Source organism: Corvus cornix, chromosome 14, assembly GCF_000738735.6.
Source record: "Corvus cornix cornix isolate S_Up_H32 chromosome 14, ASM73873v5, whole genome shotgun sequence".
In the NCBI taxonomy this organism is placed as follows: domain Eukaryota; kingdom Metazoa; phylum Chordata; class Aves; order Passeriformes; family Corvidae; genus Corvus; species Corvus cornix.
The window spans coordinates 6,155,855-6,179,909 of NC_046344.1; the positions used below are offsets into that span (position 1 = coordinate 6,155,855).

Genomic DNA, 24,055 nt, shown 5'->3' on the forward strand with positions numbered 1-24,055 from the left:
TCCGCCTGCCAGGTGGCAGCTGTAGCTGAGGTGAGTTCTCAGGGGGACTGAGCAGAAGTTTAGAGGCCGTGGCAGGATCGCCGATCCCACAGTCTCTGGCCGCACGCAGCATCAGGTTGTAGGTGTGGCTGTCAGCCTTTATTCCCAGCTTATTCATTTGTTTCCAAACCTGAAGAGGGGAAGATGGATATTAAATACTAAGACCATCTCTAACAGCCTGTAAGCACATCTGTGTGAGAAGGACAGTGACCTTGAGCTGGAGAGCCCTGTGAGATGATCCAGGGCTATTTACCAGCATATGAGATGTCCTGAGCAATGTCCAGTTTTCAGAACTTGCGCTAGGAGGAGCTGAACTCCTCCCATTTCACCACCCTGCTACCTTCCATGTGTTCAAGTTATGGTTACAGCACAGCAGCACTTCCCCCCCCTCTCCTAGAACATGAGGACAAACCTGCAAGGCCAATCGGAAGCCGTTCTCTCTGTCTTTTATGCAGCTCATGAGAAGGAAGCTGAAGGTCTCAGCTGTGAGGACATGGCCCTTCTGCACAATTTCCTGAAAAGAGCAGAGAGAGTATTAAATCTCCCAGTTACACTGTGTGGTGAAGCTCAAATACCACTGTCATCTTCTGGGGATAGAGGTAACAAAGCATAGGGTGAGCTCCAAATGTTTGAGCAGAAGGATTGCTCTGGGAGAGAGCCCTGATGGGAACCTGGGGCAGGAACAGCAACCTTTTTAGATATTTTTGGAAGGGCCCTGCTGACAAGAGCTGCTGTAAAGAGCTCTAAAAAGAGCCAGGTCTTCAAAACAAGGAAGGGACACAAATGGTATCTGTGAACTCCACGAAAACTCTGGTAAGCTTTTGACATACCTTATCAATTTTAAAGCCAAAGCTGCCTCCTTTCAGGTAATTAAGCTTAAAGTTTGGTATGTACAATTTCACTGTATGACGATAAGCATCAATGAAATATAAACACATGATCTGTAATTATCTCTGCTGGAAATGAAATTAAAACCTGATGCAACATGACAACTTCCAGGAGCCATAACCCCAACAGATTACAGGGAAAAAGCAACCTATTTACCTTGAGTACATCCACGCACATCCTGAGGTCTGAGCAGAGGGCACAGACCTTCAGCAGGGCATGGTAGGTGATGAGGTTCAGCTCCTCGTTTTTGCTCTGCAGCTGCTGCCGCAGTTTCAGGGCGCTCTGCAGCCCCGAGTCCTTCCATGGAGACTCAGCACAGGCATTGAACAGGGCTGTGTAAGTGGCCTCTGTGGGGATTAACCCTCGTTTTTTCATCTAGAGGAAGAGAAGAAGGATTTGAACTGGCTTTTTTGCAAAAGGACATCTTGAATTTTTTAACTTGTTTTTAAGAGTTTTAGGCTAAGAAGGTGCCAACACTAACTTGAAGGCATTTTGGAGACAAAGTAACATAGTGAATGCTTGAAGTAGTTTTAGCTTAGAAAATGTTTTGAAAGAGAAGTTAAACCTACATCATTGTAGAGCCTGAATGCCTTTTTCACGTAGCCAACCCTGCCACAGCCGCCAATGAGAACGGTGTAATTGCTTTCTTCTGGCTGGACACGCTCCTCCTTCAGCATCTGCACCTCAAACAGCTCCAGAGCCTCTGCCAGCTACAAGGATGAGAAAAATCCATCACAAGGCAGAAGAAAACCAATTACAATGGATATTAATATATGCAGCTATGGGCAGATTGCAGTGCAAGTCCTACAAAGTGTGGGGTTCCTCACAAGAAGGCTGGAGAGGGTCTTCGGACAAGGGCATGTGGTAATAGGACAAGGTGGGGTGGCTTTAAGCTGACAGAAGGAGATTTAGGTTAGATATTGGGAAGAAATACTTCACTGTGAGGGAAGTGGGGCATTAGCACAGGGTGCCCATAGAAGCTGTGGCTGCCCACATCCCTGGAAGTGTCCAAGGCCAGGCTGGACAGGGCTTGGAGCAACCTGGGATAGTGGAAGGTGTCCCTGCCCATGGCAGGGGATGGAACTGGATGATCTTTAAGGTCCCTTCCAACCCAAACAGCTCTATTATGATTCTACAAGAAATTATTATTTTAATTCTTTCTGTAAAGATACCAAGTGATAGACATTGGTCAGAGCTGCATCTTTCAACAGTGCTATTCAAAACAAGAGAAAAGCTGGGCTCAAACCTTGTCCTCTTTGATGAGGGCCTTGCACCGTAGGAAGTACCAGTATGGGGTGTTCTTAGGCCCACGTCGAGGTTTTCTTTCTGGTTCTTCTTCTCCTTCTTCTTGAAACTTCAAATCCCGAAAGCGCGCTGTGGTTTTGTGGTAATATTTTCTAGAGGAAAATTTATCGGATAGCGTCCCGAACTCCACGCCTTCATCATCATCATCATCATCCTTCTGCTCCTCGGTAGCTCCAGCGGAGCTGCCAGCACTGATCTCTCTCGGGTCGCTGCCGGGCAGTTTGCAGGAAGCCTGGCAGGAGCTGCACGTTCTCCAGCCCGGCAGCGAGCCCTGGCCTGGGGGCCGGGGCAGGAGCGGCGCCCGGCCGGATCCAACCCCGGGGGCTGCGCACCGCGCCCGCAGCAGAGCAGGGGAGGCGTAGCGGCACCAGCGGGGGACGAGGAGCCGCAGGGAGCCCATGATGTGCCCGCTGCCCCCGGAAGCGAGCGGGTGCGGAACGGGACCGGGACCGGGACCGGGATCGGGATCGGGATCCGGCCCCGCGCCGGCACCATCCCCCGTCACCCCCCGACCCGCGGCGCCTGCGCGCAAGGAAGGGGCGCGTCCTCGGCGGAGCCGGCGGTCTCTGATTGGCGGGTGCGCGCGCGCTGCCCGCCGGGCGGAGGCGCCCCGGGCGCTGATTGGCCGGGCCGCGCGCACTGCCCGCCGGGCGGCCGTGCCCGCCGTGGGTCCCGTCATTCCGCGGGCGGGCGGCGCGGGGCGGCCACGGGGCTGCCGCCGCCGCCTCCCCTCACTGCAGGCGCTGCCGGCGCGGAGCGGAGCGGGCCGGGCCGGGCCCGCCCGGGCCCGCCCGCCCGCCGCCACCAACACCGCCACCATTCCGCCCCTACCTTCCCGTTGCCGGCGGCCCCCAGCTGCCACCATGCAAGAGCTCATAGCCAGCGTGGACCACATCACGTTCGACCTGGAGCTGGCCGTGGAGCAGCAGCTGGGGGCACAGCCGCTCCCCTTCCCTGGCATGGACAGTGCGTGTGGGCTCTCTCCTCTGCGGGGTGCTCGGGCCGGGGCTGGGCCCCTCGTCCTGGGGCGGGGGCCATGGGGCCGAGGAGGGTGGGCTGGGCAGGACTGCGGTGGCTGGGAGGTTTTCAGGGATCTGAGCGTCGTCCTCAGGTTTTATCCATAGATCCACCCAACTTCCGCTTTCCCCGTGAGGTTTGTGTCTTAACCCAGATGTTTTTCTTTTCTACTTAGTGAAATCAGTAGCTACTACCCAGCCAGGCTGGAAAATTAAACTTGAGGTGTTACCGTGAATAAACGTAGCTCTCCTGCAAAGTATTTTATATTTCCTTTTTCATTCACTTTTAGCAGATGAGGCATTTCGATGACAAGAGTCATCCTCTTGAGGTATATCCGTGGCTGGCTCTAAATATTTTCATTCTGTCTGACACAGACTCAGGAGACTCGTAGTTTTCTGAATTTTTCTGGCTGGGCTACTAAACTTGTGTTTGACTTCCTGTTGGCCAGGATCAGTAAGGAATAACATGCTAATGGTTGTTTCAGGCAGTTCTGGTAAAAAATACTACAAGACTGTTAATGTCATGACTATAAATGCAGGGTTCAGGAGTTGAACTTCAATGATCCCTGTAGGTCCCGTCCAACTCAGGATATTCTGTGATATGACTGACTTAACAGCAGAGGAAAACCCAGCTGAGAACTTAAATTGCTGAAAAGCAAAACAAGCACCTCCAAATCTCTGCAAATTCCTTTTCATGTCCCTCAAGAAGAAGACAGTTATTTTTGAGTGCCAGGCTTTGACAAGGAACTCCTGCAGGAAAGTAAATTCCCCAAACCAAAATATTACTTTTCTCTTGATGTTGGAGATCATTTTCTTTCTAGGACAGAAATATTGTAAAAGTTGCCATAGAGGTTTGTTAAAGCAAATAATGTTTCCTTGTTCTCTCCACAGAGTCGGGCGCAGCTGTCTGTGAGTTTTTTTTAAAGGCAGCATGTGGAAAAGGCAAGTTGTATGGAATACTGGAAAAGGCAATTATTCTCACAGGGTGGAGGGGTGAAAATAGATTTTCTAGCACTGTTTATAGTGTTCTTGTTTTGTAAAGCTGAGGCTAACCTAGACAGAGGATAAAACTGAAGGATGTCGGAATATCTGCAGCAATTGGGAAATAATGGCATTTTTTAAGGAAGTTGGGAAGTGAATAAGCAAAGCTTCTGTTAAAGGAAGGTTTGAACTTGCCACAAGCAGACTTTGCTGTGGATCTGCCTCTTAGTTGATGTGGTTTTTAGTTGCCAGGATTAAGAGCTGGAGACTTTGTTGTGAAGCTCATTAGAGGGTATCACAAGACTGTTTTGGAGCTCCCCGTTTTGCTGTTATCATTTAAGGCTGAAATCATAAGTGATGTTTTCTGAAACCCCTCTTGTAGAGGGGAACAAGGTGTTGCTGTTACCCGACATGACACATTTTAATTGTTCTTTTTTCCCTTCTCCTTGCCCCATCCACCCTTCACAGGAGGCATGTGCCCGTTCCGACACATCAGTGGGGAAAAGACAGTTGTTTGTAAACACTGGCTACGAGGACTGTGCAAAAAGGGAGACCAGTGCGAGTTCCTGCACGAATATGACATGACCAAGATGCCCGAGTGTTACTTCTACTCCAAATTTGGTAAGTAGCTCCTGCTGAACCGATCCTTGCTGGTGTGGGAGGCTGAAGAAGATCCTGGTGCATCCCTCTCATCCATCCTCGGAGCGTTACATTCTTCTGTGTCTGATGTTAGATTGACATTTTTCCAGATCTGCTTCACCTGATTATCCACATAAATTTATGGTGTATTGTAGATGTCTTCACTTGAGAGCTTGTCCCTTGCACGAAGAGGGGGGAAACAGCTGTTTTTACTGCTTTTTTTTGCCTTAAGCTCATTTTTTTGGGTATGACATGAGTAGGCAGAGCAGCTGGTCTTTGCATGACTCTGGTTTTGGGGAGCTGATGAGCAGCAGAGGGCATGGGAGTGCAAAACTTTTATGCACTTGCTTTCCAGCTCTGGAGATCTGGACATAATGAGGCAACTTGCTGCCAGAAACTTACAGTCTTGTAGGTTTCCTTGGATTGAGGTTAGTGTGCAGTTCGTAGTTTCTCCACACTTCTGGTGCACCAAATGTTTGGGGTTTGTTACCATGACTGCTCTTTCAAATTTAGTTCCCCCACTGTTTTAAAAAACAAAAATAATCCAGTCTGGTTGAACTTAGCTCACCAGGGATGAGTCCTTGGAGCTCTTTAAGGAGGTTAATAAGGCAGGCAGTTAGACTGTTGTGCCTGAACTTAAAAATGTTGGTAACAGCTCTCTGGGAGCTACATGATCCAGGTAATGTTTTAAGAGTCATTTTGATCTCAAACCTGCACAGTTGACTGGGAAGTGTGTTTGCCTTTGGTACAGGGGAATGCAGTAACAAGGAATGCCCATTTTTGCACATCGACCCGGAATCTAAGATCAAAGACTGTCCCTGGTATGACAGAGGCTTCTGTAAACACGGTATGTACCTCCCACAGTCGCTGCTTCTGTGGCTGGAGATCAAGGGCAGGGTGTTGCTGTTGTCTCTTTGCATGACCTGCTGGTGGATGTGCTGCTGGGATATGGATATGTGGAGTGTGAACTGCTGAGCTTTGTGTTGCAGGTCCCCTCTGCAGACATCGGCACACTCGGAGAGTCATTTGTGTGAATTACCTGGTAGGATTCTGTCCAGAGGGGCCTGCCTGTAAATTCATGCAGTGAGTATGCTCCAGGCCTGCCCTGCAGCCTTGTTTGTTTCCCTTGTGATCTGCTACATGTCAAATGAGGGTGCTCCCGTGCTTCCCAATGGTTTGGAGATTTGCCGGTGTTCAGTTGGGCCAAATTTTTACCGATTTGAGGATTGAGAAAGTATTTACAAGAGCATTTAGTGACAGGACAAGGGGGAATGATTTCAGACTGAAAGTGAGTAGGTTTAGATTAGACATTAGAAAAAAATTCTTCCCTGTGGAGGTGGGGAGGCCCTGGCACAGGTTGCCCAGAGAAGCTGTGCCTGCCTCATCCCTGAAAGTGTCCAAGGCCAGGCTGAATGGGGCTTAGGGGAGCCTGGTGTAGAGGAAGCTGTCCCTGCTTATGGCAGGGGGTTGAACTGTATGAGCTTTGAGATCCCTTCCAACCCAAACCATTCTATGATATGGGCCAGGGCCTCTCCAGGGAGCTCCCAGTAAGACTGGCATGGTGATTAGATGCCATCAGTGCAGTGGAATCACATGGATTTATATTCCAGAAAGCAGAGGGATATGCTACACACATGCAAAGAGAAATGGGGAGGTCTGTTTCCTGTGAGCCAGATTTAACTGGCTGAATGTTTTGTTGTTTGGAGTTACTTGACTGAGCTGATGACAAAATGCTGGCATATGATTTGAGAATCAATTTTCTTGTTTCCTTCTAAACCAGCCCTCGGTTTGAACTGCCAATGGGAACCACAGAGCAACCACCACTGCCTCAGCCAACACAAACACAGCAAAAGGTACCCAGATCCCCTGCCTCCCCACACAGCCACCCTCAAACCTCTCCCACAGTGCTTTAAAATAGAATTGATTGTCTAGTGGTCAAAACTGGGCACTCAGGCTCTTGAGTCTGGACAAGAGAATTAAGCAGTGAGCAACCCTGAGTGCCATTATAGTGGTGAAAGCCCCACAATTGTTCCAACTTCACATGGAGATCATGTCACAGAACACTCCCACGCTACACAGAAGCACATCATATGTGGTTGTGCTGCAGTCTGCCAGGTTTTGTAATCAGGTTGACATCCCTCCGTGATGGCAATGATATTTTAGCAGCCTAAACCTACTCTTCAAATCTGCTTTCCAGAGAAAAACAGGATCACTGGGCTTTGTAAGGCTCAGTGCTTGATTTCTTCTCTCTGGTGCTCCAGCTGGCAGAGCACCCACACACAGATTTGGAAGAAAATTGATCATTTGACATATGGGGTGCTCTTTTACCTTCTTAACAAAACAACAGCCACAAAGATCTTTATTCTGGATGCACTTAACGAGTCAGAACTCTTCTCCTACCCAACAGAGGACACCCCAAGTCATTGGAGTCATGCAGTCTCAAAATAACAACAGTGGGAACAGAGGACCCCGGCCGTTGGAGCAGGTCACCTGCTACAAGGTAATGCAGAGGGGAGGGCTAAGGAGGGAAAGGCTTTTTCACAGTGTAGAGGGGTTCATGAATTCTGAGCTTTGCTCAGTAGACATTGTGTGGTGCCTGGATACAGCTGTGGGAATTGGCCGTGAGTTCTGAGGTCACTGCCTTGCTAGTCCTGGAGTTGCTGTGACAATGACAAATTCTGTAGGACTCTGCTGTCTGCTAATGAACAGGAAACCCTGCCCCAAAGACTGGAAGGAGACTGTCAAGCTGCATATTTCAAAAATAAGAGTAATTTTTTTGTCTCATAAGCTAATTTGCTTATACTGGTGGGTGTAGATTATTCTCCCCTGTTAGCCTGGAAGGTCCTTGAAAGTAACAGAAATTAGGTTTGCAAAGCCTGCTCAGTATTTGAGTTGTAAATGCACCCTGTGGTGTCAAACCAAGGAATGAGTTGTTCACCTTGGTTGCTCATTGAGGAGCACCAGGAAAATTCAGACACCATCAACTTTCCATCTCTGTATTTTTCCACAAAAGCCCCTATCACTAGAAAAGGACAAAATCTTCCTGTCCCATTAGCCCTGACAGTTACAACATTTTACATGTTAGCTCTGAGCCTTGTGCTTGTTTGGGTGAAAATTGCTGTGATTGGACATTGGGGATATTAAATAGCTGAATCCATTCCACTGAAAACCTTTAATAGCTGCCTGTTATTTTATCTGCAAGTAAATTACAGATCTGGAGAAGGCTGTTGCACCAGATACTGGCATTTCTCTGTGTTTGAGTAGTTTTAAGATGCAAAGTCATGAATCTGTGACTTTCTCAAGTTCAGAGGTGCTTTTCTGTGTTTAATTCAGGATAGCTGACCAGGAGACTCCCCATGGATATGGTGCCTATCAGATGGAGTAGTCCTAGAAGCCTCAAATGTTGAAATCCTCCTTGTGTGCTGAGTGTTCTCTCCTTTGAAATGCCTTAGAATAACATGGCATCAGGTTACTCCCAGCATAGAAGCAGCTTTTGCTCCAAGAAGTGGTAGCAGCCCATAAATCCTGTCCCTCCTGACACCCTGTTCCACTTCACCTGCTAAATGCTGCATCTTCCATGTGTGGAAAAGCTTCCAAATGGCAGCAGTTGCTGGGTGCCTTAATGAAGGTGGCTAGAAGGAAAAAGCTGGAACTCTGCAATAATTCCTGTCTCTTTCTCTTTCAGTGTGGTGAAAAAGGTCATTATGCCAACAGATGCACCAAAGGACACTTGGCCTTTCTCAGTGGACAGTGAAGGTGCAGCAGGAAGGTGCAAGGGAGCTGTTACCACTGAGGAAAGGTTTCTGCCTAGCACAATGTCTGGAGCTATTAATCAGGTTGTTTTTTTAATGCCATTACTGAAAGAACTGGTCAGAGGCTGGCTGCTGCTAAGCAACATTTTTGTAATTGTCCCCAACTTTTTTAAGTTTTAACCTTTTTAAAATCGATTTTGGCCTCCGCCTGTTTTCATTGAGCCCTGATGAAAGGTAGATCTAAAAGCCTGTAGATAAACCAAGCCCTTACTGGTGCAGCACTCCATGTAAACACATCTTAGGCCAGTGTTTCTCTAAAGTATTTTCCTTCTGCTACTTCTCTTTGGAGAATCTGCAGCATTTCAGCCCTGCTTGTGGAAGCAGGAAGACTGACTGGGAAAACTTAACACTTACAATGCCTTCTCCTCAGTGAGGAAGCAGGGATTCTGCTGTCCTGTAGCTTTTCAAAAGCAAAGTCCTGTTTCCAGGTCAGCCTGGTGAGCTTGTCCTGGTGGCTGACATAACCCCTCACGTACATCAGGCAGTAAAACCCATGTCCACTTGCTTTGTTTCTGTGCTTCTTGCTGTACTGAAGGTTAGAAATCAGTCTTCTGGGAGAGAACGGATCAAGGGGAGAATAAATTGGCATCTCTCTGGTTAGCCAGACAATAAGGAACAATAATTATAGGAAAGCTGCATCTGTGCTCAGTTCCCACTTGCAGAAAGGAGGGAAATGAGCATGTCTTGGAGTAGGAATAGAAGAGCCTTGTCTCAGCCCCCATCATCCAGCTCACACTGAGCAGGTATTCCCACACTGTGGAGACCAGGAAGTGGACCTGTATATTCTTATGGAACATTGCTTTTAAAAGTGTTGGTAGAGATTCCTTCTGAGAGCAGTTTTTGTTTTCAACCCAAACCCCATTTATTTTGAGATGACTATTTCAAAAGGGCCAATGACAAAATGTGAATTAAAAGAAAAAAATTGCCCACAATGTGAGCCTTATTGATTCTACCCCATCTCTTCATTTGCTGCCTGCCTTTATACTTTGTTTTTATTGAAATGTACTGATGGCAAAAGCTGGCTGTGAATTTACTTTTCTTGAAGAACAAGGTAATGTGGCTGGATTAAGAGAAGTGACCAGAGCCTGTGTTGGTGTCAATGACTGCAGTTATTTCACTGTGGAAGTTTCAAGTCTGTAGTCACAGACCATCACTTTCATGACACTTTGTGCCCCCCTCAGACTGAGCTGTGTGATCTGTGTGCAACTGGGCATGTGGGAAGGGAACTAAAACACTCCAGTGTCTCACCACCTTCCCCACTGAGTTCAGTTTTTGGGCTTCAGTACCAGTTTTCCAACACTGAAAGCCTTCCTGTAAACACTGAAGCTCTTGGGAGGTTTGTGTCCTTCAGGAAGTGTTTTTCACTCTCCGTGCTGTTCAGACAAGGATGGTTCAGGTCAGCCCTGCAGTGCCCAGCTCCAGGTGCTGGTGTGACATCGGGGTGTGAGGAAGCTCAGAGCTGGGGCCAAACCCACAGATGCTCCTTTAAGCTGCATTTAAGTCAAGAAGAAAGTTTTCCTTTGGTTTATTTTGATGGATTTGAAGTCTGAAGCTCATTCCCTCCTAGCTTTGGCAATGAAAGGAGGTAGAGTTTTGGTGGAAATTTTGGGTTATCTGAGGCAGTGACAGAAGGAGAGTGCAGATCTGTCTCACCTCAGACAGTGCTCTGCAATGGTGGAAAACTGCCCCAATACCTTCAGGCCCTGGTGACAGCCTGACTGAGAACCAGAAACACCAACAGGCCCAAAGCTCAGAAATTCTTTCAAATCAAAACACATCCTCTCAGCCCCTTGTCCAGCCTGCCCATAATGGCCAGGAAGCAATCCAATGCTTTTATTTTTATCAAACTAATCAGTTGCAACAGTTCCCCCAGTTCATAATACAACCCAAGGAGCAGCTGCTTTCCCTGTGAACTTACCCTGAGGGGTGAAACTCTCAGAAGACAAATTTATTTGCACAGTACAATTAACAATTCAATTAGGAGAGTGTCAGCTCAGGAAATGTAAAGTGTGTGCACTTTATTATTGGTCACAAGAGTACAGATTTAATATCTATAGTTCTAATGTCTTCTGTCAGGCCAGCTGTGCCAGGAGCTGCACCTCCACCTTCTGATGGTGTTTCAGTGGTACTTCCTCCTGCGGTCATGCTCTGCAGCAAAGCACAGCAAGTTAATTCTGCTGAACTCAAAAGAAAAAAACCCCACCACACCTGAAATTAGAGGCAAGACAGCACTCTAATAAAAAAAACCCCTGAGCATGTATTTTCTACGTGCTGTCAGGTCAGACAGGCACCAAGGTCTAAACTTCCTTCATTACCAAGAAAAGACTCAGTAAGCATCAAGTTTTCTATGGTTACAAGAAGTTTGTTTGCCAACAATCTTGCATTTTATTTCTAAAAGCAGCAGCAGGTAATTGCTTCTATTCCCCAGGCAACCTTCCAAGGTCCCCTGCACACACTCAGCCATGGTTTTTACTTACTCACGTGACTGTAGCTCCACACGTAGCTGAGGACAACATACCCAGCCAGCAGCATGGAGATACCCCCGATGCCCCCCTTCCTCACATTGATGTATTTGTTGTAGTATCTGTTGTAACCTGTGGAGGAGGAAAGTGTTCAGAGCAGCCAGATGAGCTGTGTGTTACCCTGTGTGAGAAAGAAGCAGCCTGGATTCACAGAACTTCAGGAAATTGTTTCTTATGAAACATCTGAAGGTCTCAGAAGCAAATCTGAGAGGAGGGAACCTGTGTGTTAGTTGAGCAAGGTGATCTCAAGTTAACAGCTCTAAGCCTTAAAAAAAAAAAAAATAAAAGGGAAAAAAACCCATTTTCCCCTAAGTATTATTGTGACTTTCATGAGCTCAAGCTGCTTTGGAACTATGTAAGTCTTCCATGTATTACAAACATACACATGTGTATTATCAAATGCAGACAGTTGCATTTGACATTGTGTTTAAATATACCTGAATGAGATCTCTGCCTATAGCAAAGGACAGTGGTCCCAAGTGATCCATAAGAGCCCTGTTTCCTTTTTTACCATCTGTAGGGATCAACTGCTTTTAAACTATTTTTTATTTACTTGTGATCTTGGGAAACCCCGAGATTTTCAGCCAATGGGTTCAGGACTAAGGGCACCCCATTTCTCCTTTGTACAAGAAAAAATACTGAGAACAAACATCAGCTGGATAAAACCCACACGAGAAATAAGTTTACAGATGCAAAAACGAGATGTTACAACAGAAACTGCTCTGGGAAGGCAAAACTCGTCATGGAGCAGCCCCTGCGCTGCCAGACGCCCCCACCCCCCGGCAACATCCACTGCGGCAGCCAGGGGCTCTTGTGTGCTGCTCTCCCTGCCTCCGTCAGGAGAACGGATCCAGGGCCCCGCACCTTCCGGGCCTCCCCCGCAGCCTCCTCACCTCTTTGCACAGCGCCCATAATGCCGCCGGGGGTGAAGTCCCTCATGGCCAGCCAGCTGCCCAGCTGGCCCAGCTTCACGTCCATCAGCTTGGTGTCCTTAAGGAGAACTGCGGCAGGGAGAGGGAGAGAAGCCGGTCAGCACGGGGCTGAGGGAGGGAGGAGGGCACCACGGTCACCTTGATCTCTCCGCACTCACCCGGCGGCTGCGCCATCTTGATGTGCCCGGAAGGAACGGGCCGCAGGGGCTCATGGGAGGAGGGAAGGGCGGGTACCCGGATGGCGGGTGGGGCGGGGCCAGCGCCATGTTGGGTGTGTCCAGCGCCATGTTGGGTGTGTCACGACGCCATGTTGGGTGTGTCACGCCCCCCTCAGGAGGGACCGTGGGCGCCCCGGTGTCGCCTTGAGCCCATCCAGCCCGTCCTAGTGACGGGACAAGGAGTAATGGGTACACATTGGAAGCAGGGGAAATTTCGGTTAGATATACAGAAAAAATTTCTCCCTGTGAGGGTGGTGAGGCCCTGGCACAGGCTGCCCAGAGAAGCTGTGGCTGCCCCATCCCTGGAAGTGTCCAAGGCCAGGCTGTACAGGGCTTGGAGCAACCTGGGATGGTGGAAGGTGTCCCTGCCCATGGCAGGACATGGAATGAGATGATCTTTAAGGTCCTTCAATCCCTTAACAGTCCATGATTCTGTGATCTCCTCTCTGGGGGCTGCACACGCTGCCCCGGATGCCACAGGTGCTGCCAGCCTGGGAGGGAACTGGGGCACCTGAGGGATTTGTCCTTCATTTCTAGTCCAGCAGGTCCCTTCAGCAGCTGGGCCCCTCCTCAAGGGATGGTAAACAACTCCTGAGCACGTCCTTCAATCCCCCAGGGCAGCGCCTCGCACCGTCCCACGTTATGGGGTGTCAGGTGCCCTCCTCGCAGTGCTTCAGATTGTGAGAAAATATAGAAAAATTCACAAGTTGTCATCAGCATCTTCACACGTCTCTATCAGCAATCTTGCTGATGTCCCACAAATGAACCTTTTCCAGTGTGTTCTTAAGTTGCAACTCTAACATGGTAAATATGCGCTCACAGACAGTATATACTGCAACATACATTTAAATTATTGTCATTTATTGTACTGTATGAGGTCCCTTTTCCATGCCCACTGAGGGCTTTTCCCTGTGGGAATATGATGTGTTCTACTACAGCTCCTCTGGAAGGGTGTCAAAGGCAAAAGGAGAGGCTGGGTTGGGGTATGTAAATAAACCCACATAACCAGAGTGGTGGAGCAGTTAATGTGCAGATAAAGACAAATTTTGCCTTACTGTAACAGGAATCACAGAATATCCAGAGTTGGAAGAGACCCACAGGGATCATCCAGTCCAGCTCCCGGCTCTGCACAGACACCCCAACAATCCCACCCTGTGCCTGAGGGTGTTGTCCAAACGCTCCTGGAGCTCTGGCAGCCTTGGGGCCGTGACCATTCCCTGGGGAGCCTGGGCAGTGCCTGACCACCCTCTGGGGGAAGAACCTTTCCCTGATATCCCACCTAACCCTCACCTGACCCAAGTCCAGCTGTTCCTTTGGGTCCTGTCCCTGCTCACGAGCAGAGATTGGAGCTGCCCATGTGCTGCCACTCGCGAGGAGCTGCAGCCCCGATGAGTCTCCCCTCAGGCTCCTCCAGCAGAACAAACCAAGTGACCTCAACCACTTCTTGTTTGGCTTCTCCCCTAGACCTTTCCCCATTTTCATAGCCCTCCTTTTGATTGCTTTTTATCTTGTATTGTGGTGCCCAAAACTGCACCCAGAACTTGAGGTGAGACTGCACCAACTCACAGTAGAACGGGAAAGGGCCACCCAGATTTATTTCCTGTTCTCCAGAGCCCTTCTGGGGCGCTCAGGCCCACCCTGAGCACACCTGCAGCCCTGGGTGGTGGCACCAGGTGGGACTCCAGCAGGTGTCACTCGCAGGCAGCGGCTGCGGCTGATGGTCCCCGTGTAGTGACCTCTAGAGGCTTCAAATCCTCTCGTGCAGGTTCATAGCAGTGTCAGGGTTTGTTGTTGTTTATTGTGCTGAAGCTGAAAAGCAAAATGCTGCAGAGGTAAACAGGGAGCAGCCGTTCCCCCGCTGCTCCTGACAGGTCAAATAGCACCCCGGGATTCCTGGATATGAAAGCTCCATCCCACAGAGGACTGGTAGAGGGGATCAGAGATGCAAACTAAATTAAGGATGCTGAAAGGAGCCCATAGGGCTCCTACATAAACACTAATCTCTGCAGCTTTTATTTCTCCTAGGTTGCAGAGTCTTATTCCACACTCCTCCCTCCTGCCACTGCAGAATTCTTGAAATCTGCAGGGTTGTGTTACCTGGTATTAAATGAGGTGAGGGACCTGTGCTGTCGCAAGATATATGGAACTGTGTCACACATCAGAGGCTGATCCCCGTGTCTAGCTTCACCCTCTATTTTACCAAAATCAATTTATTTACATTGAATAGTTCTATAACATAACAAAACAATGAAAAAAAAAAGCAGAATTAATACATTGCTGCCTGATTTTTAAAGTTTTTTTTTTCCTCATTAACAAAAAGTAAGATTAGGAAAATACAGTGTGTCTGATCACCTGAAGAAAGGATTCCAAATTTAGACCCTGTTAAATGAGTTTTAAATCCTCTTATTAAATTATCCTTTATTTTATTATTGGACTTTACCGGTAACTGTCATTTTATGGCTGAAGTGTCCCCTGATGAACTACTATGTGCCCTTTTTACAGTACTTGCAGAAAATCATGTTCCAAACTTGCTTCCCTCGTTCTTGCAAGGCAACCTATTGTTTTAAATAGGATTACTCATGCAAGGCAGATTAATTCACCTACAGGAAGAAAGCCAGTGGCGGGGGCCTCGTTTTAAGGAGTTCCCTGCAGAGCAGAAGAGTACATAAAGCTGCTCAAACTGCTTATAGCAAGATCTGGAGAAATTTGGATTGTTAGGGTAAGAATGGAAATCCTTAATGAGGATCTTTCTGCAATGCAATTAGAGGGAGCAGTGACTCAAGCCTTGGCCTGAACTGCCCATGCTGGCAGGCTGAGAGGAACAGGGCTGTTCTCATTATGCCACCTTAACCTGACCCAGCAGGAAGAGTGAAATGGTACAGATGTGCAGGAGGTTTTGCTGCACATTTCCTTCCTTTGACCTGTGCTGCTGTCCAAAACTCAGGGTCTTGTTGGTTGATCCAGATGGGAGGAGGAATGACAAAGAAAGATGTTTCTGATGTATTTCTGTTTGCTTTCAAGAATTCTCGCAGCCCTTCTTTCCTGACCAGAGAAGAACTCACACACTGAGAACCAGTTGCCTTGCTTAGAGCTCCAGACCTGCTCCAGGCAGCAATGTGACCCCAAATCTTTGTATTCATTCCAGGTCTTATATCAATGATTGTTCAGGGTCTTTGAAGTTTCCGTTCTCTGCTTGTTTCCATACTCTGTCTTTCTGTCTCTTCCTCCACCTGAGCCATAGCATCCACACATAACCTTCTTTCCTTTTAATATCCTACTCCAAACTGTCCTCCCAGAGCCTTCAGGTTCTTGAGCAATCTTGTATTGTGGGTGGAAATAGACTTAATGTCTCCTTCAGCTACCCTAAATAAAGGAATGCAGTTAAACATACCAATTTCAAGAAGGTTTAACCCAACCTCTAAAAATAAAAGCCTAATGGAGTGTTGCCCTGAGGTTTTCATCTTAGTGAAGACCTCTCTAGAAAATGCTGTGAAGTTTGTAAGTAATGGCATAGAAATAATAGAAGTAGAAATAGAAATAAGTTCAAAAAACACAGAGTGTTTTGCAAAAGACATCAATGGATACAAAAGAGATTTCCTTTCTCCACTAACAAGGGTAACACATAATGTTGCAGCTTTCAGTCCAAAGATTCAGTTGTGGCCCGAAAAGTTAAGTCACACTTCATTTGAGTTGCTGAAAAGGAGAAGTAAAAAGCAGAACAGCCTCCCTCAGAGGTTGGGATCATTTTTCCTGTTCCATGTGCCACCCTTTGAAGACTCAGGGTCTCCCCTAGGTGGTCAGTGGTCCTGTAGGAATATACAGACACAGTGTCTGTAGCTCTGTGAGGTAGCACAGAGTGGCCTTCAAGAAGGTCAAGAAACGAGGATTCACCTAAATGATCCCATGCCCACTGAAAGAGATGACGAAGCACCCAGTGCTTTTAATAAAGGACCAGACCTTCAGTGGTTTGTAGACCAGATACAGTTCTGAAACATGTGGTTTGGCACAGGATGCCTCTTGGCTCCAAAGCACTCATTTCAATCTGATGAATTCCTACCAGCACAGGTTCAGGAGCTGCAGCCATCAAGGAGAAGGAGAAATCAGGGGCTACCAGCACTTGCAGAAGCTCAACAGAGAGATGCACGTTCTATCAGCCAGTAATTTGGAGAAAAGCTATGGCCCCAGGCTGCTTCATCCAGTCAGTTATTTTTTTAATTGTATGAACAGTTTGGTGTGGTGAGAGCAGAGCAGCTGCTGAGGTCTCAGCCTCATTCATCTAAAATTGTGCTTGCAGTGGAAACCAGACTCCAGCGTTGAAGAGGATAAGAAAAGAGTGTGGAGTCTGAAATCTCTTCCGTGGCCAGACTTCCTCGGGAAAATGGTGAATTGCCTTGCAGAGATAATAATACCTAGGGATTGACATGGCAAAAGCAGTTGAGAGAATGAACCTGTGATTGCAAGCAGATTGCTTGTTCTGTGTTATTACAGAGCCATTTTCCTTCATCAACCTCAAAACACTTTGCAGAGGAGATCACTTACCAATGATTAATAGTTTAGCATGTACATAGTTCTTTTCTCCTTCACAGCACTTGAGTGTTGATGCATCTTCATGCGTCTCTGATAAAATGTGTACATTAATGTCATTATTATCTTTTCAAGTGGTGAAATTTGAGCCCTGGGTTTAGGACTGGGGAGGGGGAATTCCTCCCTCCTCCTTTGGTCCGATCTTGCTGGCCTTTGCTTGTATCTGGTGTCAGTTGCAAAAGTACCTTATTTTATTATTCTTTGATCAGCCCGGTGGTTAGCTAAATATATACCTGTGGGGAGATAATTACATGCTATCAGTAGTAAAATGTACTAAAATAATGTACGTTAATTAAAACACTTGCAAAACCAAAGCAGGAATTTTCACAGAGATAAATCTGCTGCAGCAACAGCTGTATCTGAGGCTGCTTCCCAGAGACAAACATGAAAATAAAACCATGGACCAGTAAAACCCAGTTTCTTCATGCTAAAAAGAGGAAAGACATGTACCCAGTGGGAATGGCACAGTGGTATCAGTCCAGAAGGGCAGGGTGATCTGCCTTCATTAGTGGGGGAAGATTGGTGTGAAGAATCCCATCTATCCATGTGTCTGTTTGCCCAAGTGTCAGTGGCCCAGCAGGAGGGATGTACAAATGGGCTTCATATTATCAGGGGAGGATTTGGAGACGAATTAAATGATGTGACAGAGGCTTAAAAAAAATCACCTTGTTACCATCTTCAAATTCACTGCCAGTTCTTCCAGCACAATCCTTGTATTTCTCCTCTCTTCCCACATTTATGGCTGATGAAAATAAATGTGGAAATTGTCTCTCTAACCTTCCCAGCTGAAGCAGCCGATGGCTGTTCTTCCTTTCCTACTTTGTTTCTTGGAAGAAGCTTAGTTGCTGACATTGAACCTTACTCAGACCAAAGGCACTGGTGGCTTTGGGACATTACTACCTCCACAGTCCTGTGGCACCTGTTGATGTTGTTTCCTGCAGATCCCAGACCACAGCCAGTCTCAACTCAGCACATCTTCCCATTGAGAACTGGAAGGGCTTGTATCCCAGGCTTTCTCTTCCCAAAAGCTGCAGTCACTTCACCTGTGACAGCAAGGAGATGTGAGGCTGAAGCAAATGTTAAGGAGCCAAGAAGCACAGCTGTGCCACTGAGACCTCAGGTTTGTACCAGTGGGTGAGCTGAGTGTCTTCTTGGAAGACACAAAGGAATCAGAAAGTTTGTGGGGCTGCAGTGGGAGAGTCACAGCTCAAGCCAGTTGTGTCTCACCACATGTAGCCCAGGCCTTCCTACTTGCACATATGGAGAGTTAGATCAAGGATCTTTCTCTAATTCATACGTGCAGTTGCCATTTGGATTCACGGCTGTGTTGATCACTTGGTGAATGAGTTGGTGCTGCTCCATCTATCCCCCCTTTTCTTAGTGCTCTATGGATGCACATGTGTTTGTTTGCATCATTCTCTCCTGGCACATATCCCCGTGGTTTTGTTGTTGTACGTCCTCACAAAAGCGATCCTTTGCACTCCCTCCCCAACCTGCACCAGATCAAATTCTAGCTTTTTCCTAGGCAGTGAAAGTGGCATAACTGATCTAATCAGGCTTGCCCCATGGCCATGTTATCCTATATGCTCCTAAAGCCAGGGTGAGAGGGAGATTCCTCTCTAAAGATCAGCGAAGTGTCGGGTGGGATTTCAGCCATGAGACTCTGACATACAAGCAGGGCACATGGGCACCCCTGTTCCCTCTGTTTCACAGTGCGGACTGGGAGGGATCACAGGGGACCAGGACAGGGGAGCCAAGCAGCAGCAGGAAGCATTTAAATGTATTTCATTTCAGGGTGACCTTTAACAGGTGTGGATTTACTGATGGGGAGGGGAGAGGGAAGTAAGCGAGGGATTAAAGGGACTTTACCCTCCCTCCACTTTAAGCACCAGCTTGCACAACATTCCAGGACTGTGAGATGCAATTTGTGGCTGTGTGGCTTTATATCTTCTGCCTCCTGGGTGCTGGGCAGGTTGTGGCTGCCCCTGGGCTTTAGTATGGCTAGGGATTCAGTGGAAGGCATTGTACTGGCAGGTGCCTCAGATATAAACCTGGGAAGCAGGGTGGGGGGGGAAAAATCCCCCTCTTCTCTGCAAGAATTGGCATTTAACCTTTAGTGGAAGTGCACAGTTCAGGCAAACACAAGGTGTGTGATATATTCCCTGGGTGACTTTGCCTGGAGATGTTCTCTTCTTGATCCACTGCTGATGTGTGCTGTTGAAAAGCTGCTTTCCTCTAACCCAGTGCCTGCTGCAGTTCAGTGATGGATTAAAGCAACTCTCCATTTTCCTTATCCCTCTCCGGGGGGAGTTGTAAAGTTTAATTAATTACATTTTGTAAAACATTATGAGATTCGTGGATGATAAATGCTACACAAATGTAGAGTATTTTTTAATGAGCACTGTATGACGGCTGCAACAAAACGCTTGTTTAATCAAACTGATCTGAGCTGCAAAAAAAATCCTCACCCTGCTGCTATCAAACAGGAATCAAGTACTCTGCCTTTCATGGGCTATTGGTTTTGAGGATCCCAAGGCATTTTTCAAAACTTTAGCAAAATAAAAAGGCAAGGAGTGTATTTGTGTCTATGTATTTTATAGATCTTTCCCTTTATGTGTGCAGTTTAGATTATGTAACAAACCACTTGGCAACAGGGAAGGGAAAGATCAGTTAATGGTGTGGCTGGATGTCATGGCGGTGTGACAGGGTGTGTGTACCTGCCTCAGTTTTACCTGGCCACATCAGGCATCACACTTCTGGCACTGTATATTTTGTGGTTTAGATGTTTTCCAGTTTTAGTCAAGTGAAATCATCCAGGCTGCAGCACCTTCCTAAGCAAACGAGGATAAGATGAAGCCTGGGGATGTTGGTCTTCGTTGCACGCTGCAATGTAAATCTACCCAGGGAGCTAGAGGTAGTTTCCATACTGGAAACTGGAGCCTGGTGTAAGGGCAAGCAGGATGCTATTTCTTTTTCTGGAACTCAGTCAGGAAAAGAAAGAGTAATTTCTCAGGCTAAAGGACCAGTCTTGGGCTACTCAGTGGGTAGAGCTTCAGCCATACACTTCTTGCAGAAAGTGCCTTCTGCTGTTACTGGAATGCTGAAGCGTCAGATCACCAGTGAACAGAGGATATATGACTTGATGCAGCACTTAGAGCAGAGCCTGGAAGGAGCAATCTAAGATTTCCATCCTGTGATGACACAGCCCAGTCCCACAGCCTTTGGGATCCAAGAATGCTCCCAGCAGAGGTTATTATGGCTTGTGGCACTGGTGTTGCGGGACTGAAGTGATGGCAGCAGCCAGGTCCTCTGTACTTCATACCCAGTTTCCTTAAAGATGCTGTTTTCCAAAATTTGCCTTTTCTGGACCTTTTATAATCTCTGCTGCTTTTGGCCAGATGGATTTTTCCTTAAGGGGAGAAGAACAGGAGGAGAATGGCCTTGATAGAGATATTGTCTGGCTGTGCTGGGAAGGAAAACGAAGACAGAAGAAATGAGCTGTTGAACCCATGGTGTTATGAGAGGGATGAGTGAGATATTTTAGGGAATAACCAACCAATTGGCCAATCTCACAAGCAATTTGTCTTTCCTCATTAAAAGGCAACACCATAGTGGGAGAAATGTAGAGCCATTCTTCAGAAGATTTATTGCCCTGTAGCATCTGCTCGAGAAAACTCTAAGTGCTGAGTAGAGCAGGAAATTGGAAGTAGATTGCGCAACCTGCAGTTCCACAAAGTTGTTGGATCTTCTGTGGAAAGAAAGTGCTGGGATTTCAGAGCTGGCTCTAGCTTGTAAGGCTTGCTCAGTCCTGGGAGAGAAACCAGTGTAGGTTTGGTTAGAGCTGATAGAGGCTTTCTTATTTACTGGTCTAGCTAATAAGAGCATCCCGAAGTGCTGCTTTAGCTGGAACAGATGGAAATACTTCCCAGTGCTGTGATGGATCTAAATGTGCCTATGATTAGTGAACCAAATACATTGATAGGAGCTACTGGAGTTCACTGGACCTCTGACAAGAGAGGGGTGCCTGTGTTCCCTGCTGTGAACATATCTCTTTACAGCGCTCTGTATGTACAGCATTTTCTCAGAAACCAGCCTCAGGGACAATTATACATTAATAGCTACTTCTTTCAGAAGCAGCCAGCCCTGCTCCTGAGAAACAGCTATTTTCAGGCAGTCTTGTTCCTGTGGAACTGCTATTTTTAGTGAGTTCTATTTCTGAGGCCAAAAAAAGAAGAAGAAGCCATTTCTGTATCCCTCCACCATGGCCCAGACCCACTGGCTGTGGTTGACTTGCATTTTGCAATAAACATTTCCTCTTTACATCTCAGTAGCCTGAAGAAAGTGGTTCTCCAGCCATTACAGAAAGCAGCAATCTGAGCTGGGGATAATTATACAGGAAGGGCTTGTGGGAGGCAAAGCTGTGCTCACATACTATAGATTCCATTAGAAGGAGTAGGGAGATGTAATGGGGCTCTCCTGGGAGATGCAGGACTTTTAGATACCTAATTTGGAAGTCCGTTCTGGTATCCATTTTCAACATCCCAAGAGTAATGATTAACTGTACTCCAGGTTTCTCTGAATCAGTTTGTAGCTGTAGTAAATATGGGCTGAACATGATAACGTCACTGGTGCTCTGGGTAAATGACCTGAGGCAAGAGGAGCTCAGGGTCTGTGGCCGTTAACTCACTGTGCACCCTCATCTGGCAGCAACTGCGACTCAGGAATCTGCCATGAAGATAAAAGAGGCTCTGTCAGAGCTGAGGAATGTGGCATTTTGCAATATAAGTATCTCATATGCTGAAGGCCCCATAAATGCACCCCAGCAGTGTGTTGTGTTCTCATTCCTGCAGCATCTCAACAGCCGGGACCCGGAGATCTTCCGTATGTTTTTGTGGCCGTGGCCTTTCAAGGGGCATTTGGTAGATGCAACCACATGAAAATTCCAGTAATACCTTTGTGTTATTCGTGGGTTTAATGCAAACGCTTCACACAAGGGTGAAGTGAGTCTCACCATGCTGAATCTGTTCTGAATTTGAGCAGTGCCTGTGCAAAGTTCATCTCAGGTGTGTTGTGATCTCTTCCCTACAGCTGCTTCTGCCTCTGATCAGTGTGTGGCTGAACGTAAAGGTTTAAATTAATTTTGTTGCCCAGAGAAGCTGTGGCTGCCCCATCCCTGGAAGTGTTGAACGCCAGGCTGGATGGGGCTTGGAGAAACCTGGGATAGTGGAAGGTGACCCTGCCCATGGCAGGGGCTGAAACGAGATAAACTTAAGGTCCCTCCCAACCCAAACCATTCCATGATTCTATGAACAGTGACATCAGCAAAGAACATAGACTGGAACCATGGCTTGCAGGATTGTAGGCACTGGTAGATCTCTTCTTGGCAGGGTGTTGCTTTCTGGATTCAGCAGAATCAGCAACTTGAGTCTTTGTACAGGGTCACAGCAGTACTGAAAATACCCCGCCCATCCTTGCTCCAGCACCGTTTGCTGAGGGGCTGCTCTCAGAAGACTCTGGGCTCTGTGTGTGTGGTCTGAAGGTCACTCTTTCTCGGGAAGAGGCTCTTCTTTCCTATCTGAATGAGAAGGGGAGGCTGTTGGCAGTTCAGCCTTGTAAGCAGTTTCCCTTGTCTTTTGTGCAGGCAATACTGATGAACTTGGTCTCTAAGTGAAGATTATTTATCTCGTTTTTAACCCTCTGCAGGAAAGGAACTCAGTTGTGTTTGTCCTGCAAAACCAGACATTCCTCCCGCCCCTCTTTTTATAAAATATTCCTCCTATCCTCCCATCTCCAGGAAAAGTCATTATCTCTGGACTGTTTCTTGAAACCCAATTGCCTTTATATTCTGGTCATAAGCTGAGCATTGTTCAAAGCACGAGTGAATCGTGGCTGCTTTTATCACAATGAGAGCCCATTATTGGCACTTTTCCCTTTTTACTGCTTCACTAGAGAAAGGCAGGCGAAAAATGGGACAGAAATCTAGGAAATGAAGGGTAATTTACAGTTCACAAAGGAGCAGTAAAAATTAATTAGCTGTCTGAGGATCCGTTCCGACCTGGGCCGTGGAGTTTGTGCCAGCTCCTTGCATTGCATAAACTGGCTGTGTTGTGCTAGGCTGCTGAGATCAGGCTTGTGCTGTGAAATTAAGGCTCGTTGCTGAGGTAGAAGTCCTTCAGGGCATGCAAAATGTGTATGCACACCTAATTTGGTGTGCGAAAGAGACATGATGGTGCATACAACTCGGGTCATTACATGCTCAACTGGCTACTTAAGTTGTTCACTATTAGTTGTCACAGTAACTGCTCATGTAAATTACTGATGCAGTTATTCACATAATTTAGCACTGGGCTCCTTTGGAAATCCAGGCCTAATTCCTCCTCTTTTTCCAGGATGATGTCTGCAGAAATGAAACACACTTTACACACCATACCCATATGGTCCAAGTCCAAAAGGGGACAGAGCCCCAGAGGGATCAGAGAAGTGACAAGACACTGTCCCAGCTGGGCTCTGGGCCAGTTTGGTCCTTCTGTGGGATGCAGGAACTGAGCAACTCCAGCATCTTGCCAATCATGTTGCCAGCCCTCCAGTCAAGCCTGAGATCCCCACCTGGAGAAAGAACTTCACAAATCAGAAATGTCCTAATTTGGATCCTTTTTTGGTACATAATTTTCAAAACTGTAATTTCCATTTGAGAACTATTTGTCCTGATCCTGAGCGTCAGCTGAACTCTTTTTTTTTTTTTCCCTGTAGTTTAATTTAGGCAGCAGATGCCATCAGAATGTTAATGCCTTCTTAATTCTCACCTACATGCTTTTATTCTTATTAATTTGTTATCTGGGGCTTTAATATTCTATTTTTTTCCTGCTTTGATCAGTTGAAATAATTTGATGGCAGCATTTCAACAGGGCTTGCACTGGGGAAGTGTGTAATGGTGCATCACCAATGTGTGTTGCTGTGTATCCTGCAGTGTGCTCAGCTGTTGTACTGCCAGAGCAGGAATCATGTGATGGTTTTAGGTGATTATAGATGAGGCCTTACTTATCCCTGCTGTGAACAACTAGAGAGGGAACAAGCTTTAAGGGCAGTTTCCCTGCTTCAGGATTTTGCCCGCTGCAATCA

At 47.1% G+C, this 24,055-nt stretch overlaps 3 protein-coding genes across 4 annotated transcripts; 1 reads left to right on the plus strand and 2 right to left on the minus strand.

Annotated features, from left to right (window-relative positions):
• Positions 1–364: 364 nt before the first annotated feature.
• LOC104684793 (pentatricopeptide repeat-containing protein 1, mitochondrial) lies at positions 365–2,911 on the minus strand. Its single transcript, XM_010392359.3, has 4 exons — positions 2,174–2,911; positions 1,497–1,637; positions 1,084–1,302; positions 365–553 (listed from the first exon to the last, which is right to left on the minus strand). Exons 1-4 carry the CDS (start codon positions 2,909–2,911, stop codon positions 365–367), a joined length of 1,287 nt encoding a protein of 428 aa, XP_010390661.3.
• Positions 2,912–2,922: 11 nt separating this feature from the next.
• Positions 2,923–9,768, plus strand: CPSF4 (cleavage and polyadenylation specific factor 4). Of its 2 annotated transcripts, XM_019281773.2 has the most exons (8): positions 2,923–3,198; positions 4,140–4,190; positions 4,698–4,850; positions 5,620–5,715; positions 5,858–5,951; positions 6,649–6,721; positions 7,276–7,368; positions 8,554–9,768. In XM_019281773.2, exons 1-8 carry the CDS (start codon positions 3,096–3,098, stop codon positions 8,620–8,622), a joined length of 732 nt encoding a protein of 243 aa, XP_019137318.2. In that variant the 5' UTR covers positions 2,923–3,095; the 3' UTR covers positions 8,623–9,768. The 2 variants fall into 2 exon arrangements, with proteins under 2 accessions (XP_019137318.2, XP_019137317.2); XM_019281772.2 differs by lacking the exon at positions 6,649–6,721.
• Positions 9,769–10,613: 845 nt separating this feature from the next.
• On the minus strand, positions 10,614–12,358 carry ATP5MF (ATP synthase membrane subunit f). The gene is made up of 4 exons (XM_039560126.1): positions 12,293–12,358; positions 12,096–12,203; positions 11,158–11,274; positions 10,614–10,828 (listed from the first exon to the last, which is right to left on the minus strand). Exons 1-4 carry the CDS (start codon positions 12,306–12,308, stop codon positions 10,800–10,802), a joined length of 270 nt encoding a protein of 89 aa, XP_039416060.1. The 5' UTR covers positions 12,309–12,358; the 3' UTR covers positions 10,614–10,799.
• Between the last annotated feature and the right edge of the window lie 11,697 nt (positions 12,359–24,055).

Bases quoted from the DNA above. Each gene is read 5' to 3' on its own strand.
- LOC104684793 (XM_010392359.3), bottom strand. From the start codon at position 2,911: ATGACGGGACCCACGGCGGGCACGGCCGCCCGGCGGGCAGTGCGCGCG. The intron at 1,638-2,173 runs GTTTGAGCCCAG...TCATCCTTGTAG, and splicing joins CCCTCATCAAAGAGGACAAG to CTGGCAGAGGCTCTGGAGCT. The intron at 1,303-1,496 runs GTAGGTTTAACT...CTCTTCCTCTAG, and splicing joins CATTCAGGCTCTACAATGAT to ATGAAAAAACGAGGGTTAAT.
- CPSF4 (XM_019281772.2), top strand. From the start codon at position 3,096: ATGCAAGAGCTCATAGCCAGCGTGGACCACATCACGTTCGACCTGGAG. The intron at 3,199-4,139 runs GTGCGTGTGGGC...TTCTCTCCACAG, and splicing joins CCCCTTCCCTGGCATGGACA to AGTCGGGCGCAGCTGTCTGT. The intron at 4,191-4,697 runs GCAAGTTGTATG...CACCCTTCACAG, and splicing joins AAAGGCAGCATGTGGAAAAG to GAGGCATGTGCCCGTTCCGA.
- ATP5MF (XM_039560126.1), bottom strand. The intron at 11,275-12,095 runs GTGAGGAGGCTG...CCTCCTCCACAG, and splicing joins TATGGGCGCTGTGCAAAGAG to GTTACAACAGATACTACAAC. The intron at 10,829-11,157 runs GTAAGTAAAAAC...GCTTTGCTGCAG, and splicing joins GTGGAGCTACAGTCACGTGA to AGCATGACCGCAGGAGGAAG.